Here is an 18892-nt window from a genome sequence, read left to right as displayed (position 1 = left end):
TGACAGATGTCCTGACCCGTGGGCACGGCAGCGTGGCGGTGCCAGGGGCTGGGTGATGCTGTGGCACCGTGAGGGACGCGTCACAACCACGGCTCCGCGGGCCCACGTCACTGCCCTGGGCACGTCCTCGCAGGCTGCCTCCCCTGGGACAGCCCTTGACTTGTCTGTTTGTGCCCAACTCCATCAATCCCAATTTAAATAAGATGGATGGGGAGATAAAGAGATAATGATTCCATAGGTAGGAGAGGCGTGTCACGTGTGGGGAGTGTCCCACCCAGAGACACGGGTGACTCACTTGGAGCCTTCCCTGCTGGGATGGCATTAACCTGTCAGCTCTGATCTCCTTTTGTCACAGCGATTTCCATGCTAAATAATTGGGAACCTTGACTTTTGGCAATTTAACTAAGCATTGCCACGAACCAGAAGGTGGAGGGAGGCTGTCACATATGAGTAGAGCTGGCCAAGGAAATGGGGCTGGAGTTCTGTGCTCCAGGGAAAAGAAAATTTCAGCAATCAACATTGCACAAGGGACAAACAACCAAACCCAGCTCTGACAGTGCTGGAGCAACTTAATTCAGCCTCCTGGAATGGAATGTCTGAAATTTGTCTGGATGTGCAGAAGTGGCTCTTCCCCTCAAGGGTCTCATTCCAGCTCAGAGCTGGAGCTGGAGCTGTCATTTGATGGAAAGTGAATCTGGGGATGAGCTTACGGAGCTTGCTGTGATCCTTTAGCTCATGGAGGATGGCTCTGAATATCCTTCAACTGTGCTGTACACACCCCAGTCCTGCTGGTGTGAATGTGGAATGGGGCACATGTTTTCCAGACCCTTCTCTCCATTCCCATCTCACTGTTGATGGACAAGTGTCTCCAGCAGCCTTTCTGGTGGGGCAGCTGAGAAGTTCAGTTTAAGCTCTGTCAATAAGGGCAGTTCACTCAGGAGATGTGCTTGAGCTCATCTGCCCTGGCTGCATCTTGAAATCTTCGACATTTACAAGCACAAGATCACATCTAAGATGAGTATTTTTGGTCCTCAGACTGTTTTTTAAAGGCATCCATTATCTTTTCCTGCTCCCCACCAGCCCACTGTGGCATGGCAGGGAGCTGTGAAGGGCCAGGGCAGGGAGCTGCCAGGGGGCTGTGAAGGGCAAGGGCAACATGGATATGAAAGCAAAAGTTCTCCAGTCTTTGGAATGTCAGTTAAGTGATCAACTGCTCCACTGGGGCTCCAGAAAACAGCAGAACCAGCTGCATCACAGCACCTGAGAGGCTGATTTTTCAAATGTCCCAGAATAATGGAATCATTAAGCTTGGAAAAGCTCTCTAATACCATGAAGTCCAGCTGTTCACCCATGTTCACCACTAACCCATGTCCCCACGTGCCCCATGCATGTACTTTTTGAACGTTCCCAGGGATGGTGACTCCACCACTGCCCTGGACAGCTGGGCCACTGCTTGACAACTGCTTTGGTGAAGAATTTTCCCCAGTATCCAATCTAAACCTCCCCTGGGGCAGCTTGAGATCATTTCCCCTTGTTCTGTGGGAGCAGAGCCCAACTCCCTGCTGACTGCACCCTCCTGTCAGGGAGTTGAGGAGAGCCAGAAGGTCCCCCCAGAGCCTCCTTTTCTCTAGGCTCCCATAACTGTGGGGAAGAGAGGTAAAACTGAGAGAGTAAGTGGGGTTATGGCAGCAGAAGAAAGGATTGTACAGTGCTCATTTTATGGTACAGTCGCATTCCTCCAGCCCTGACCATCATCCCAGCTGTTTCCCCCTGGCACTGTAAGTCATGGACACCTCTGTTGTCCCTCAGATGTCCAATGCCATGAGCCAGTTGATTGGGCTGAAGGAGAAGGGGCTGCCCCGCATCGCTCGGCTGCTCCAGTCCAACAGCTCCGAGGTCGTCCGCTCCGGGGCCTCTCTGCTGAGCAACATGTCCAGGCATCCTGTGCTCCACAAAACCATGGGTAAGTCCTTCCCCCGTGCTGGATCCCAGCTTTCAGCTCTGCGGGATCTGCCCAACTCGCTTTGTAAGCCCCATAATGACATTTAGCCATGCTCCCGAACTGGGCAGAGCAGTGTCATTTCCTCTGGCCCCAGGGACAGTCACCAGTGCTGCGGGACATGTGCTGTGCTTTACGGACAGTGACAAACCTGCAGGACCACGAGGGTGACAGTGTTTTGGGAACTGAGTTGGACTTCAGTGTCCGTGGCCAACAACACTGCCTTTCCAAAGGGCTGCAGCCCTTGTTTTGTCTTGGGAAAATCCACTGATGACGATGATGCCATTGCTGTCCAACACTTCCAGTGCCTCCCTGCAGAGATAACTCTGCTTGGTGTTAACACAAATAGCATCATTCACTTGTGCCAGATTGTGTTTAATTGTTGATTGGAACATTCCTCCACCTCTTTAGCTCACCAGGTGCTCCCAGATGTGTCCCGTCTCCTGTCGTTCCAGTCTGGAAACACCAGCAGCTATGGGGAGATCATGACATCAGCTTGTTACACTCTGAGGAACCTCATCATGTCCAACCCCCACTTGGGAAAGTCTTACCTGTCCAGCAACTTGCTAAATAATGTAGTGAGCCTGTGCCGGAACGGGTGAGTGTGGGGCACAAGGCAGGGGCAGGGACAGAGCCAGACTGACCCCAGAGCCTTCCCAGCACCCTTCGGAGCCAGAGTAGAGCATTATTCCTTCCTAATAAAGGAACTGGGTATGTTGGTGAGCAGAAGTCCTCAGTACTGTTTTCTTGGAAACAGGCAGGAGCCACCCATGGTGGATTTGCAAAGGGGCCTCTGGAAACTTTCTGGTTGAATTTTAGGAAATTCTAAAAATAAATGAAGCACCAACATCTTAAAAGTCTTTTAAAAATAGTACTTACAGAGCTTATGAAAAAGAGGAGAAGTGACTTTTTACACAAGCAGATAGTGACAGGACAAGCGGGAGTGGTTTCAAACTAAAAGAGGAGACATTTATACTGGGTATTAGGAATAAATTCTTCCCCATGACAGTGGGGAGGCCCTGACACAGGTTGTCCAGGGAAGCTGTGGCTGCTCCATCCCTGGAAGTGTCCAAAGCCAGGTTAGATGGGGCTTGGAGCAACCTGGGCTAGTGGAAGGTGTCCTGCCATGGCAGGGGGTGGGACTGGATGATCTTTAAGGTCCCTTCCAACTCAAACCATTCTGGGGTTCTCTGCTCTATGAAAAATTCCAGCCCTCAGAAGAGGGGATGTCAGTGACTTCCTGGCTCCTGGGCTTCCCTCAAACCTTGTCATGAAGGTCAGGTCTGAGGTTCAACACTGCCGGTACACAAGGATTGTGCTTAACTTTTATGTGCAAATCTGTTCATCTTTTAGTTGAATCATCTTCCTCAAGATGCAGCTCTGGAGGAACATGGACAGGAATTATTTTAAGTACCTCCCTGGTCTACTCCTGTATTTTATACCAGCTGAGCAATCTTATCATATTTTACCGCTTTCTATTTTAGGACTTGGTTTGGGGTTTGGTGGTAGGAATTCTGTCTTGTTTGTTATCCATATTCCCTGCAGCACAAGCCTGTCAAACCTTGCCAAGTTCTGTGTTCATTTCTGGTCAAACTGGTGTTAAACTTCCATTATCTTCGACCATGTTCTCTCCTTCCTAGGCTTTCATCTCTCCTGCCATCTGTCTTTGTTTTAAAATTCCTTAGACAAGTAACCCATTGTTTTCTGTTGTGAAAATCCATTTGCATGCCTTCATCATCCTTTGATAAAGTTATTCCAATCCACCTCTTGTTCCATGGCAGAGACACTCTCTGTCATTACACAGGGCCTGTTTAGTTTGGGCCTGGGCCAAGGAGCACTGCTCTATTTGCTGCTTTTACTTGCTTCCACTCTCCAATGAGCCCAATTACCATGAAACCCAGCCCTCTCCTAAGCCCTCGTTGTTTTGAATGGTATTTACTCGTGCTGAAGTCCCACTGTGGCTCTCTCAAACCAGTGCTCAGTAATTTGCTGCTCCAGCACAGCCTTGCACAACCCGTGCTGGGAACACTTTAATTGCCCTGGCTGCTGGGGATGAGCTTTCTTGGAGGTGACTCACTGAACTGTGAGGAGTTACCAAACTCTGGAGATGTCTCCAGTCCTGCCTGGATCACAAAATCCTCCCCATTTCTTACAATGTCCAAAACTTGAGTTGTTCCTTTGTATCTGTTATACATTTTTGTCCCCTGAGATTTTTATGCTATTCAATTCTTACGGAAAAAGAAAAAGAGAACGATTTCCATCCCGGACTAATCTTACTTGTCCAAGCTGTATTATTTCAGGCTGTTCTAGTAGAGCAGATATTGGAGAGACTTCCAACTTTTGCTGGGTCCCAAGGTGAAATTTTCCCAGTGTCACGTGTTGCCTGTGAAGATAAACAAAAAAAATAAAGGGTGGGATTTGTCCAGTCCTACATCAGAAAGAGCCTCCCCCTCCCTATTGGAAATCAATAAATCTCCACCTCTCCTGGGGACTGGCTGAAGCCCCTAGGTCCCCACTGAGGTTCTGAATGTGGTGAGTCCCACGTCATCAACCTCCTCATTCCCAGCACCGCAGGCAGCAGAGAGAGGGGGGACAGGGGGCTCAGGGGTGCCCCAGTCACCAGGGAGGACCTAGGGACACGCTTCAGGGAGTGACCCAGGGACGCTGCAGACTCCAGCACCCTGCACCCTGTCAGGATTTTGTAGTTTTCTCTGTTAATCTGCCTCAGGTCCCCGTGGACGTTCCCTGACCCCCAGGCTGGGGTTGGTGTCTGGGTGCTCCCTCCCTGTGTCTCCCCTGCCACCCACAGATCCTGCCCTGTGTTTCTGAGCTGGGCTCTCACTGCATTACCAGCTGCAAACCAGGAGCTCCACCTGCTCAAACAACTTCAGAGTCATAGCTTAGAAAGAGACTCCAGGTTCCAGGCCAGTGAGTTATGGATCTTGCCCTCTCCCGTGTTCTCCTCCCTTCTCATGTTTCTTTCTCCTCATGTTTCTCATAGCTGGGTTCTGACTGAAAGGCAGAAAGGGTTCAGCAGTTTATCTGATGGATGTGGTTTCTTCTTCTTCCTGGAGCATCCCAATTAAGTAATTGTCTGTGTTTCCTGCAGATGCTCTCGTCTATGACACAGGGTTCATGGTCAAATGGGGTTCCTTCACTCTTCATTATTTTTAAACCAAGTTGCCAAAATATTGAATATTTCCTTCAATTTTTGGTGGTGTTTCTGAAAATCAAACCAATGGACCTGATTTATTGGGGTGTTTGGTTTCCTTTTCATTTTTCTTCTCCAGCTGTCTGAAAAACATTTCTCTGCTCATTTTCAAGCAACATTATTTCACTAATTAAATTTAAATTTTCCTCATTAATTCTACTGGCTCAAAGCTTTTCCCAAATCTCTCCTTGTGCTTTAGAGCATCTAATTTGCAGTTCATCTCTTTACCATGGATTTATTTCTGTTTCTCTTTGTTCCTTCACTTGTCACACTTTTGCTATTGCAGTTTTATTTTGCAGCTCAATTGCACCACAGCATTTCAACAAAATTAATCTTTTGAGAGACTCAGATCTTCCCTTGATTATTCCCTGTGCCAGAGAGTTCTCATCTACACATTTCCAATTTCCCATTTGTGCCAAATATTGCACCTTGATATCAGTTTTATAATCTCTTCACATCCTGAAGAAATCCTTGTTCTGGGAATTCCTTGGCATTCTCAGTGACACACCTAAAGTTCTTTGTACATTTGTCCTTTGAGGAAGGTTTATTTCTCCCCAGTATTTGATATCTATGGACAAGATAATTGTCTTTTTTGCCCCCATTCTGTTTCTCCCCATTCCCCACCATCTCCTTCTGATTGTGTCTTGTTTATGTTTTGTTGAGTCTGTAGCTTTTTTGATGACTCCTGCCACTGCCACCAGGGGACATCTCCCTCATTGCCTTTCCACAATTTTTCATGAATAATTCTATTTGTAAAAGACAGACAGTACTTAAAATCAACTTTGATTTTCAGGCAATTTGTTATTAAGGGATTTTCCCCCCAAATCAGCTGTTCTTGATATTCTGCTCTGTGTTACCCACTACTATATTCACGCTATTTTGTTTTGGATATGTTGCTTTACCTACTGAAGTTGGCATCACAGCTCCACCAACTCATATTGAGCTTTGTATACCTAAATTATAGCAGTCAATGCTGTAAGAAAGAGTCAGTGCCAGTTCTTCAGATGAAGAGTTCAGAACTACTTCTGCCTGAATTCATAAATTACTCAGGTACTGCTGCTGGTAATTTTGGCTTGAAAATACAAAACTTCTGAGGTGTTCTCTGGAGACATAGTGGCAAAAAGTAGATATTTAGCATCATTAGAAGTAACTTTTTTCAAAAATAAGAGAAAATTGCTCTGGCTTAGGAAGAGAGAAACAAACTTGAAACTACAAATCCTTGAAAGAGAGAGTTCAGTTTGTGCTCTGCCTGTCTGATCACAGCTACCCTTGGGTTTGTAGGGATTTAATGTCTTTTCAGCCATAGACAACATTTCAGGCAAAAAATGTTTTAAAACATTGTCATTCTGGTGACAGAGCATAGTGTACATATAACTACAGAAGAGATTTGGCAATAAAACCTGTTTTTTCTGTCCCAAAGCATTGCCCAGGAATTTCTGGCTGTCCTCCAGTCCTCCACAGAACAGTAGGAGCTGCACAACACCTTTGAAGTTTATGACCAAGTTAAACTCGGTCATTTCTTTGGTAACAGCTGCTTTGTATGTCAGAGAAATGCCTCAAAATTTACTGGACATGGTTCCATCCCTGTCCTCCCACACTCCAGGTGTGGAGTCGAGGTCCCAGGTTCCTCATATCTATTGGTCCCATTTCTTGTAGGCTTTGGGGGACTATTTTGAGGAATGTTTTGAGGACTCTTTTTTGATGGCACAAGGTTTTGTGGAGCTGTATCAGATAGGGAGAGTCCTGAGCTTGGTCCTGTTCCTCTCCATCATCCTGGGTGGGACAGGCTGGGGCTGCTGCCCTGATCCCAGAGCAGGAGTCTCCCAGAGGCAGAAGGAGGCCCAGGAGATCAGCAGCAGCAGTGAGAGCCAGCAGGGAGGGGACATCTGGGTATAAAATGTTCCAAAATTATAAAAGGTCCTGCGATGACTCACGGTTTCGAGCGGTTACGTGAGCAGGTATCTGTTCCCTTGTGCTGAGTAAGGGCTCTGGGCTGCTTGCAGATGTTGTTATTGCAAAGGCTCCCATCCCTTGTCCTCTCCAGGCAGCTCCAAGCCCGCTCCTCTGCCCCCTCCCAGGAGATCCACCCACGCTGTCCCTGCAGACTCCAGCAAAGGGTTGGCACTATTTCCCTTCTCTCTCTCTCTCAAGTTTCAGACTTAGCTCAGTTTTTTGCTCATTCTCCCACTCAGATCCTCCCCTCTCTTTCATTTGCCCTGCTCTGGTGGCAGTTGTTGTCACACAACGTTGCTGAGAGAGCACAGGGTGTTACTGACAGTCCTGTTCGTGGCTAGCCAGGCTCCCAGCTGGAGATGGGTTTGTCCCGGTGCTCAGCAGTGTCTGTGGTGCAGCAGTGCTACTCTGTGCCTGCCATAATCCTCCTGTTGCTTTCATCTTCCCAGCTCCTGTCCAAAAGCAGCTGAAGCTGCTCGACTTCTCCTGACAGACCTTTGGTCCAACAGGGAGCTCCAGAGTGTGCTCAAGCAGGTAAGGACAACACTCCTGCTTCTGGGAGTCAGCAACAGCCCTGGGTCGTCTACCTGCTGAAGTGGGGAGCTGGTAAAGGCCCTGATCCAGCAGCGAGTGGGGCAGGGCCCAGGAGGAGCCTGGGGCACTTGGGCACCTGCCGGGGATCTGAGCAGGTGGCAGGGGGTCACTGCTAGGACTCACTCTGGGGACAAAGCAGATGGTGACATGGCTGGGTCAGACACCTTCCTCCCTGGGGGTGGTGCTGGAGTGCTCCCCAGCCCAGCCCCTCACTCTGGGCTGGACACACTGGGTGTTTCACCCTCGGTTAGGGGATTACCTTCGCTGCAGTCCATTGGGTCCCAGCAGGTGCCTGGCAGGGTCCCTCCTCTCTTTCCTCCCATTTTCTTCTGTGCCCATAGCCCTGCCCTGTGGTTACATCCCCCTGCAGTCAGGGTAAGCTTTCAAACCGAGAGAAGAGGAGTATTTGGGATTAGCTTTACTCCCTGCAACAGAAGCTGGGAAAGTGCGGAGCCAAACTGGCACTGAGCCAGCTCCAGCTTCCAGCTCCCAACTCCAGCCCCCAGCTCCCAACTCCAGCGTCCAGCTCCAGCTGCTCCCAATTCCCAGCTCCTGCTCCCAGTGGCTTTCTTTGAACAATCTGGATTTTTCCAACTCAAAAGCATCAGCACCTGCAGAGAGTACAGGGCCAAATTAAAGAGAATGAGGAATTCCTACAAAGGGGAGCACCTGGAGGCAAAAGCAGAGCATCCAAAGTCTGTTCCCATATTGACAGTGAGGGCTTTCTGCACAGGAGCTGGGGTAGTTTTGTGCCAGGCTCTGCTCACAGCCCATGCCAGCTCATTTTGGCATGACTGAGTCACTCTGGTGCTCACACACAGGTTTATTGCATAGGTACCTGTCAGGGGAGGAGGATGGGAGTCTGCAGGGGTACATGCACCCTGCAAAGACTTCTCTTTTTTCAGGATGAGGAACTAAATGGAACAATGCTCAGTGAATGATACTATAAGTTTCCTCCAAAAACCCGGAGGGGTCCAGCTCTGGGTTGATGGAAGGCAATGCAAGGAGAAGCAACCTGGTCTAGAGGAAAGTGTCCCTGTCCATGGCACGGGGTGGAATGAGATGAGCTTTAAGGTCCCTTTAACCCGAACCATCCCACAGTTCTGTGATGCTATGGAGTTCATCAGTAAGGGTGACAAAGGTACCCAGAGGGCTGACAGAGGAGGTTGGCAGAGGATGAAGCACACTTTGCTCAGTAACTGCTCTCAGTGTAGAAATTGATACGCACTCACTGCACTTCATGTTTCTGCTTTTTTAGCAAGGGTTTGACAAGAACACGATGGGCTCTTTAGCTGGAACGACCTTCAGGACCCTCTCCTCAAGATTTTAGAGCCTCTCCATGCACATTCAGATTGCAGGTGAGAACATGGTCCTTGTGGTGGATTTGGGGCACAGGAATCCTTTGAGATTGTTGCTACTTTTGATATCCCAAAAGTATGTTTGTGAGATTTTCATTCCAAATCTTCCCAGCCCAGTCTGTTTCTATGAGAGGTCAGAGGCTGTGCTGTCCCTGGGCCCAGGGCAGATGTTGCCCCCACTGCCCAGCTGTGCATTTTGGAGATGCTCAGCACAGATGTCACAGGACACACAGAGCTGCTGGGTTTGACTGTGCCTCTCCCTTCCTTTGCCCAGCAATCACTGATTCAGTGCATTTTTCCAGTCTCTCAAGTGAGGCTCTTCCTGGGATTCTCCCTGGCACTGCCCTCATTCCTGAACTTTGAGCAGTGTTATCCAGACAGTGCCAGTAATGTGCAGTGAATTCCAGCACATCCATGGCTTCAGCCGTTAGCCTTAGCAATTGTTTGAGCCCTTAATCTGCCTGTCAGCCTCAGGCCAGAATTGAGAACCACATTCTGTCAACTGAAAATCCCAATAGAGAATCCAGGGAAGAGAAACCATGGGCAGAATTTCCAGGGCACCATTATAGGTTTATATTCAGTGTGAAATGAGGATTTAACCCATCAGGCACTTTTCACTCATGATTCCCACTGAAGGGAAAAGCTTTAAGCACTTTGAAAATCCCAGAGGTCTCTTGGATAGTGTCTGAGATTATGCATAGGGAGTTACTCACTCCCTGCCCCAGCATGGTCCTTGTGAACAAACCAAGAGAAAACAGTGCCAAAGCCCCTTCCTTCTCTCTGCCCAGGAATGGATTTCACTTCTTGCTCTGTTGGGATGTTTTCACTGGGACTCTGAGGAGGGTGGAAGTCCAGGGTGAAAAGCTATGGGCAGCTGAGAAACTGCAGCCAGACTCAGAGAAAAGATTAAAAGTTGGGTTTGCTGTAATGAGGAGATCTATTGAATGCTTTAATTATCTGGGGTTTTGCTTTTTCTTTGTTTTATTTTCTTTTTCCATTTCAGAATTTGGAGTTGGTTCATGTCCAGGAAGAACAACACTTCATGATTCCTGAGGATGTTAAAGATGTAGAGTTTCTGAGTTCAACTCAACTGTAAAGCCAACCAAACATGTGGATTTCATGTGGATGACACTGATATTTTTAAGCATTTTCTTCTTTTTAGGGGGGAGAAGGGACTTTTATATACTTTCTCGATGTCAATAATTATTTTTTTGCCAAGAGTGTGTCTGTGTAACTCTGGGTGTGATGTAGAGGTGTGTGCAGGCAGCACACAGAGCACACGTGGGGAGCAGGATCTTCCTCCAGCTTAGTCCCCTGTTTTCCACCCAAAGTCAGGGTGATTGTGCAGTTTAACCCCTTGCAGGATTTTATTCCAACTCTACTCTATCCATGCACCAAATACTGCCATGCTAAAAATTTGTCACAATGTGTTTTTATCCACAAGCACAAAAAAAAGTCAATTTTAGGTCAAGTTCCCCCTTTGCATCTGTCCATTATTAACAGATACACACAAGGATGCTCTTCTTTCCAAGGCTGGTTATTCCTAACAGTTATGAACAAGGGCTTCTTCTCTGCTTAGGATTTTTCTCTGATAATTGTTAACATTTTCTTTCCTGTCACATGAACTCTTTATCTCAAGAAGCAAATTGACACCTGCAGATGCTCTCCCAGGCCTCCATCACCCTTCCCTGAAGCTGTTTGTGAGAAGACAGTTGGGACACAGCTGCAGAGCTTGAACATTCCCAGGTCCTGATCCATTCTGAGCACCAGAGCAATTCCAGTTCCAGGCTGTACCTGGACAAAGGTGGCATTTAAGAAGCTGAGCAGGACAGGCCAAGTGTTTTCCCCCTGGAATCATTGACTGCCACAGGAATGAAAGAAGGGAGAGATGTGGCCTCTTTAATCATATTTTGTTTTTATTGATCAATGTAAAGAACTGGTACTAATGTGCAAAGGAATGTGAGCACTTGCGTGATGTCAGGTTTGGAAATGTTTTATTTCTCGGGATCTTGAATTGCATTAATCTGCCTGTGATGCTGAGGCTGTGATGAGGGACTGCTGAGCTCATTTCAGAGCACCTCAATTCTCACAACCTTCCTCTCTCCAGAAGAAAAATGTCCTTCCCATGGAGGGGACACAGCTCAGACTCACAGGGAAGGAGCAGCTGAGGCTGTCTTTGCTGCCTGAACTGATTATTATTCCTCAAAGGGTGTAGGGGCACAGGGCCCTGTTTTTCAATCATCAGGGGCCCAGGAAGTGCTTGGGAAGGATGGATTATGAGCCTGGAGATGGAAAAGCAGTCTCCTTTTAAGTGTCAGGCTCATAAATTGGTGGGACTCAGGATATTCAGTTCACATCCATGGGGTGATCTGTACCCACTAAAGAACCCCCTGTGAAGTTTGGGTTTGCTCTGCTGCAGTTCCAGGTGGCCCTTGCTGGTCCCCCTTTGGAGCACAGGGAGCTCCTGCCCACAGGGGGAGGTCATTTCCAGCTGTTTTTCCTCTTGGGCTACAAAGGGCTACATAACTTCATCTTGTGCACTTTACTGAGCAGCCACTCTTTGCCCACGTTCAGTCAGGAGCTTTCTGTGCCGAGCTGCAGCCAAATGAGAAAGGGTAAAAAGCCCCTTTGAAGTGGAGAGGCAGAACCAGGAGAATCCAGTAGGACAGAAGTGTTCCAGGAGGGTTCAAACAGAGCAAAGAGCCCCAGACTGTGGGCAAAGCCCTTGCAGCAGCTCTCTTGCTGCATGTGGATTCCCAGATGCAAAATGTTGGAAATGCTTTGGGCAAGACCCATCTGTGGATGTCCCCAAGGACTGCAGCTTCCACAGGGTGGGTTCAGTTTGGGTGTGAAGTGTTCTGTGCAATTTTGCCTTCAGGTTTGATCTGTAATGACATGTCCAACACAAGTCCTGGGAGCAAATGTTTTTCTCTGGAAAACTAATTGGGGAAACAGAACTACAAAATGGAATGATGGAATATTGAGGAAGTTCACTCTAATTGGCTGTGATTTAGGCTTTTTTTTAAAACAGTGCAGCTGCTTTCTCCCCTAATGCAGTTACTGAGTCACTGTACAAGGCACAAAGAGCCATAGCATTACAATCATCAGCTCACAATTAAATTTACAGGTGCTGGAGATTTCATTAGTGAGTATTGGACTCCAGAAGACAGATTCATCATTCACATAAATTTTATTACAAAAAACATTTTTACAGTTGTTTTTATTAGAGGTTTTTTTATAAAGCTAACAAAATGCTATAAACAAAATCTGTCTCCATGCTCAAAGCTTTCCCAAACCCTTTTCCAGCCCTGAGCAACCTCACCCGCCTGGGATGTTTTCCCTGCCCTGAGCTGGGTACACCAGGGAGGTTCCTCTCACTGAGCTGTTTTTAGGATGCTGTTTGTCACTTCTTGCAAACCTCAGGGCAGAGCCTACTCAGGAGAGCCATGGGCTGCAGAAATCACAACCATTCTGCCATTCCAGGGCTGTTCTGAGCTGAATCTTCCCTGGGAAATTCTCTGATACCCTCTATTTTCCTCCCAGTCTCTCTTTAAAATCTGGACACCAGACTCCACCCAAGTCAGTGAAGTGACTTTGATGCCCAACTCTAAGAAGTGAAGGGAAATTCAGACATTGGAGTAACTGGTGTTGCTCAGAACCAGCTATTCTGGGAACTCAGTGAGGTTCTCCCCAATATAAATTAATGCTGTTTTCACCTCCACTATAACTGTTTTCATTCTGGGGAGGTATTTTTTAAAGGCATGATTTTAACTGTGACTTCCTCTCTGATGAGCTGGTTTCCTGTTCCTTGCTCCTTTAAGGGCCAGGGTAGGGCACACCCCCAGGACAGGACAGGGACTGGGCAGGTCTGTGGCACAGGGATGGAGAATTCCTGAGGAGGAAGAAGGAGTGTGGCCAGCAGGAGCAGGAGCAGCTGGACAGCCAGCCATGTAAATAAACACCACCTTCATTGTCCTGGGCGCAGCAGAGCTTATTTGGTCTATTTTCTTACAAATGCTTTGTTTATTTTGTGTGTGTACAATCCCACCCCAGCATTTCAGAAGCCTCATGGACAAGTCGAAGGCAGTTTCATTCCATTCTGAACACACACCAGTGTGAGACCAACTCAGCCTTACCAGTCCATAGCTCTACAGTGTATTCTGTAAGATATAGGTATGTGAGAAAAATGTCTCAGAGTTTTGTTTTGGCTGTACTGTATGTATTTGCTTCATTGGAAAAGCTGAAATCAATAAAAATTGCTGAAATTTCTTCAAGCTTTCTGGTTTGGATGGTTTTATTTTGATTGTTTTGCTAGTGTTAGGAAAGAAGAAAGGTCTGAAAAAACCCTGTTACCCTGCAGCAGGAATCAGCTTGGACTGATCTGACTTATCCAACAGGAGTAAGGAAGCTGTAAATCCCATTTCCTCCAGCCTGGCACTGCCCAGGCTCCCCAGGGAATGGGCACGGCCCCGAGGCTGCCAGAGCTCCAGGAGTGTTTGGACAGCGCTGCCAGGGGTGCACAGGGTGGGATTGTTGGGGTGTCTGTGCAGGGCTGGGGTTGGACTCAGCAATCCCTGTGGGTCCTGCCCAGCCCAAGATCTTCTATAATTCCATGATTTCATCCTCAGTGAGTTTCTCTCCCAAGAGCTTTCAGAGCCATGACTTCCATCTATGGAAAAGTTAATTACCATTAGTGTCACTTGTGTCATTGCTGAAAGGATCCAAAGGCTCCTGGGGCAGGGAAAATCCCTTGGTTTTTCTAGACCTGCCCCACCTGAGCTGTGGTGGAAGCTCTGTGGTTCTGATATTTAAAAGGTGTGGTGAGGGCACGGGGATCCTCCCCCGATTCTCTCTGGGCCAGGCTGGGCAGGCCCAGCTCAGAGAAGGTCCTCACACAGACCCAGCAGCTCCTGGTGCTCAGTGACCTCCTCTGGACCCTTCCCAAGGGAATGATTTCCTTCCTGAGCTGAGGCGCCCAGAAGGGGGCACAGGGCACAGGGCACAGGGTGAGCGAGCCTGGGTTTGTGTTGGGACATCAAAGCCCTTCCTGATATCTGCTCCATCCCTTCCCATACCTGATATTCCCTTGGAATATCCCTTGGAATATCAGGTTGAGCTTTTGTTGAGCTGCCACTGGGATGGACTGGCCATGAATGGTCCATGGAGTCACCTGCATGCCCATCTCACAAAAGAAAAAATTATTTCACCCCACATGTATCACTTAACATTTCACTGTGCTGATGTTTGTAATTTACCTCCCTTTCCTTAATGGTCTCTAGCTCCCTGAAATTCCACAGACATTTCTCCATCCTCAGGAATGTCATTGATGTATCAGGTATAGCAGCTTGTAGGAATCCTCCCCATTTTTCACAGGCATCACTAACTGGAAAAGGTAAATACCTGCTCTTTTCTGCTCCTCTCCTTCCTGAATGCTCCTTCTGACACCCCCTGATCCCCCAGTCTCCTGGCAGGTCCTTCCCCTCTGCTGGGAGACGCTCTGACTTTTTGGCTCATTCTTCTGACTCCAGCTGGTTGTTCCTTCAACTGCTTTTGGCAGGTTTAGTGTAGTTTATGTTGAACTTGGAAGAGCTTGTGAAGCCTTTCCTATTTTTGTCTTCAGCTGTTTGAAAAACACCTGCTGGTACTTCTTTCTCCTGCTGCTTCCCCAGGCCAGCTGCCTTCTTCCGTTCCTCAGGGAATTCCTCACTGCTGGGATGTGCTGGGACTGAGCTTCAGGATGATGACTGCAGCCCACATCGCCTGGAAACTTCAAATCTCCCTTTCCTTTTCCCTTTAAAAGCATCTCCCTCTAAGTTCCTGTTTTGGAGGATGAGCCTGTGGTGATGGATATGAAGGCTTTTGTTGAGCCCAGACTTTTCCTGCTAATCAGGACCAAATTGGAAGCTGCATCTGCACCCTCTGGGGACTCCCAGCCTGCTCCATGGAATTGCTACTGACAACATCAAAGGATTTGGTCTTTCCATCAGACCCTGCAGGAACAAGAGCCCAGTGCACATGGGGAGAGCTGAAGTGCAGGATGAACAAAGGACTTTGTACTCCCAGTACTGGGGAGCACTGGGGTGTGCAAGCACTGGAGCAGCCTCACACAGAGGACAAGGAAGGAGCACCTCATGATCTCCTTCAGGAGACTTTTCAAAGCAGACACTTGGCAAAGGGGAATGAGCTCAGCTCTGTGTTTGGTATTTACTCAAGGCAAGGCTGAGGAATAATCCTCCACCACTGCCGGGATCTCATGAACAGAGGATTTGCAGCCCATCAGACAGGCTGGGAACACTCTGTGAGCCCGTGCAAGGGACAAGGGACAGGTGCCACTCCCTGCACATGGCTCAGAGCTGCTTTCCAGGAGCACCCTCTGCTGCTCTGCTGGGGCTGCTGAAGCGTGGGTGAGCACTGAAGGATTAAGCACAAAGGCAAAGCACCCAAACTCAAATGTCTAAACCAGCTTTGGGTGGACCCAACAGCCCTTCAAAGTCTAATTGCATTTCAGCTGTGATCACTCCTTCCTCAAACTGCTCCTGGGCCCTGGCACAGCAGCAGTGTTTGCAACTGGCTTTGAAAGTGGTACATAAGGAATGGTTTTATAAAAGCCCATTGGGGAGCAGCACATCCAGCAGTCCTTGGGAGGATTAAATCTGACATCACAAACACCACCAGCTGGGGATGTGCAGTCTGCAGCTTCTTCAGGCATGAATCCCACCTGAAGTCACATCTAAGAAAGGTCAGATCAATGACAGGCTGGGAGTTGCCTTCTACCCAATCTGGAGTGTCTGCAAGGAATGCAGGTGAGTTCTACTGTCATTCCTGAGTAGCTCCCTGGACACTGGAGAAGGGCAGGACATGAGAGCGTAGCTCAGAAAACACCTCCAGTTGGGAAATGAATTCTTGCTCACCAGTGGAGCCAACACATGACCACATGCTTGGATCTCTGTCCATGTGCAGCAGGTGAAATGAATCCCAAGAAACCACTGGGTCTTTATGAGGTCTACATCCTGTGTGTGGACACGTGACAAAAGCCCATTTTTGGATAAGGAAGTCTGTGGACACACACAAAGACCACAGGGAGGTTGCACGGTGGGATTCAGCGGTGCTGTGCTGTCCCTTCAGAGCCTGGCTCCGACAGTCGCAGAAGCACTGATTTAGCTCGTGTGGAACGGGACTTGCAGCAGGACTCAGGGGAGAAAATGGATGCTGCAGAGTGCAGAGCATCCACAGGGCACTCGTCCCAAAGACAGCAGGCACTAACTCCTTGGAAACCATATATGTTCTGCAGCCCCAGGATCCCCAATAATCCATGGGACTCCAACAGCAAAGCCTCATCTTAGCAGCCAGGCAGCCCCTGGCACGGCCCCTTCCCATTCCACAGCACAAAGTCTGAATCCTTTTTCTCTGCCTGTGATGCTTCAGGGCAGACTCCACTCTTCATTTTCAGGTCCATGGGGTTCTATCCCATGGGTCCCAGGCACAAGAACTTCCTGACTTTCCCAAGCCATGAGAATTCCATGGCCCAGATTCCACCCTGAACTGTGCAGGGCAGCTGCAGGAAGCACCGAGCCCAGGGCAGAAACCTGAACAGCCCTAAGGACCCCACAGCACCAGCACCTCCAGCAGGGACCCTCAAAGCTCCTGCTGGGACAAACTGGCTCAGCCAAGTCCCTGTGTCTGCATTTCCCAGCTGCTGGGTGGGATCACCCCGAGCACAGGCTGTGCTGTGTCCCCATGGCCAGACACGGTGGCAGTGCCACAGCCCCGTGGGGCTGTGGGACACACGGGGCAGCCCATGGCAGGAGGCCCTGCCCCACACAGACAGACACCTGTGCACCAGAGCTGGGCATTTGCACCCAGAACCCCAGCAGTCAGCCCAGGGCAGCTCCTCTGGGAGCTGGGGCTGGCTCAGGAGAGGGCAGCGGCCCCACAGGGACTCCATCCCTGCTCGCCTGCCCTGGAGCAGGCAGGACTTCAGGCTCCTCTGTACAGCCCCAGCTGTGCCTCTCCCACAGTCACCCAGCCTTGCAGACTGGATCTTGCACAGAAGGTGTTACAGATCCCAGATTGTTCTTGGGCCCTTTTTTGGTGCTTCCTGAGCTTGTCTTTGTCTCAGGGGAGCCTTTTGAGGGACCCCCAGGAAGCATCCCAAGCACAGGGCCATGTCCCTTTCATCCAGCACCAGGAAGCTGTCGCACTACAACACAACTTACACACACACAAAAAATGTAAAAGAGGGAAAAAAGAAGAAATTTATTTCTAACTCTGCAGTATATAAAATTCTAAAAGTGACAGTGGATTGGAGGGTGAAATTGCCACCTCTCCAACCACACTGGTCAAACCAACAGTCCATCAATTCTCTCGTCCCACAAAGAAACAGTGTTTACATGAACAGCGTGTAAGAAACTCTAGTAGAAATATATAAACATTTAAAAGTATAAAAAACTTTTAAAATAACTTTAAAATTTTAAAAGAACAAGGTGACAGGAAGCCTCTCCTCTGCACTGCTGGGATGCAGAAAATTGAGCCTGAGCCTCCATCAGGGTAGGGGCAGCAGTGAAATCTAGAGCAACATTTCCCCGATAAAGACAATTGAGAGCAGTTTGTCAGGATGTGGCATCTACTCCCAAGCCCCAGAACTTCTCAAACTTCCATCCCAACTCTCTGCAGCTTGATCCTCTTACACAGAAAAGGCTTTGATGAGAGGTCTTGATGTAATTACCTCCCTCTTACCCGCTCCTGGATGTGGTGGCAGAAATTAGATGAGATCCCTGGTGCCGAAATGAGATCCCTGGTGCTCCCAGCCTCCTCATCCCAGCTGATGGAGACCAAGAAAGTGTTTCAGCACAAAAAGAGCACTGCAGGAATCCTTACAGGATATCAGGGAATGCCATTGGGAAGGTGGAACTTCTGACAGGCATTTTTAGGAAGCAGATCTGGTCTTGATCAACACTTGGGCCAATATTTCAGCTCCTGGATGAGACCTTGGGTATCCCAAAGGTGGGAGGTGGCCAGAGCTGAGTACAGTTCCTGCAGCAGTCCCAGAGCTCAGCACTGTGTGGGTGCAGAGCCTGCAGGGGCCCTGCATTGGCTGCATTTCTGCAGAGGAGGAGCAAAGCAGCCAAAACCCCCAGGCTGGGCAGCAGGGAAGAATCCCCTCATGCCCAAGGTGGGTCTGGCTTCCCAAGGGAATGCCATGGGAAAAAAAGCAGGTGGAAATTTTCAAAGGTCATAAATCTATTGGATGTTCCTGGCACTGCAAAACCCAAATACTTTTCCAGAGAAGGAGAGTTCCTCCTGCCTTTCCCTGGCACTTGTCTCCACAAAGAGCCTCACAAGATAAGGATTTACTGAAAGAGCTGAGCTCAGGCAGTCCCTGTCTCTGCTTCTGGGTCCCCAGGCCAAGTTTCGGTGTGGTAGATGTCCCAGCCTTTGCTGTCCAGTGAAGGGCAGCAGAGATTTGCTTTGTGCATCTCAGTGTTTTCTTCCCAATGTTTTTTACTCTTTCTCCAGGAAGCCTCCTTCTCTCCCAGTACAGGTAACTCCTGCTTCCATCAATGAGGATCTCTCCCAGAAGAACAGGAAAATCAGTCCCACTTATTTTCCCAGGGCTGAAAGAAATGCTCAAAAATGTAAAGGGAAAAATTGGAGATTATCTGGGAGCATGTGAGTTGAAAATTTATTCCTGTTTCCCTCCAGGGGAGGAGATGCAACCAGGAGGGAGAAAGACACTGGAAAGGATCATTGGAGCAGGATCGTTGGCAGGATTTCAGT

The 18892-nt window shown here is 48.7% G+C and overlaps 1 protein-coding gene across 1 annotated transcript in view; it reads left to right on the top strand.

The window, feature by feature from the left end:
• The window catches only part of PKP1 (plakophilin 1), a 46915-nt gene extending 36208 nt beyond the window's left edge, over positions 1–10707 (top strand). The window contains exons 10-14 of the mRNA XM_068173614.1: positions 1810–1963; positions 2411–2597; positions 7613–7697; positions 9016–9115; positions 10119–10707. Of these exons, the coding sequence (XP_068029715.1) occupies positions 1810–1963; positions 2411–2597; positions 7613–7697; positions 9016–9087 (498 nt within the window). The 3' untranslated portion in view covers positions 9088–9115; positions 10119–10707. The remainder of the gene's footprint in view (positions 1–1809; positions 1964–2410; positions 2598–7612; positions 7698–9015; positions 9116–10118) is intronic.
• Positions 10708–18892: the final 8185 nt, after the last annotated feature.

This window comes from Anomalospiza imberbis, chromosome 26 (assembly GCF_031753505.1).
Source record: "Anomalospiza imberbis isolate Cuckoo-Finch-1a 21T00152 chromosome 26, ASM3175350v1, whole genome shotgun sequence".
NCBI lineage: Eukaryota > Metazoa > Chordata > Aves > Passeriformes > Viduidae > Anomalospiza > Anomalospiza imberbis.
The sequence above is the reverse complement of the archived record's forward strand: the minus strand, read 5'-3'. Positions and strand labels throughout refer to the sequence as shown.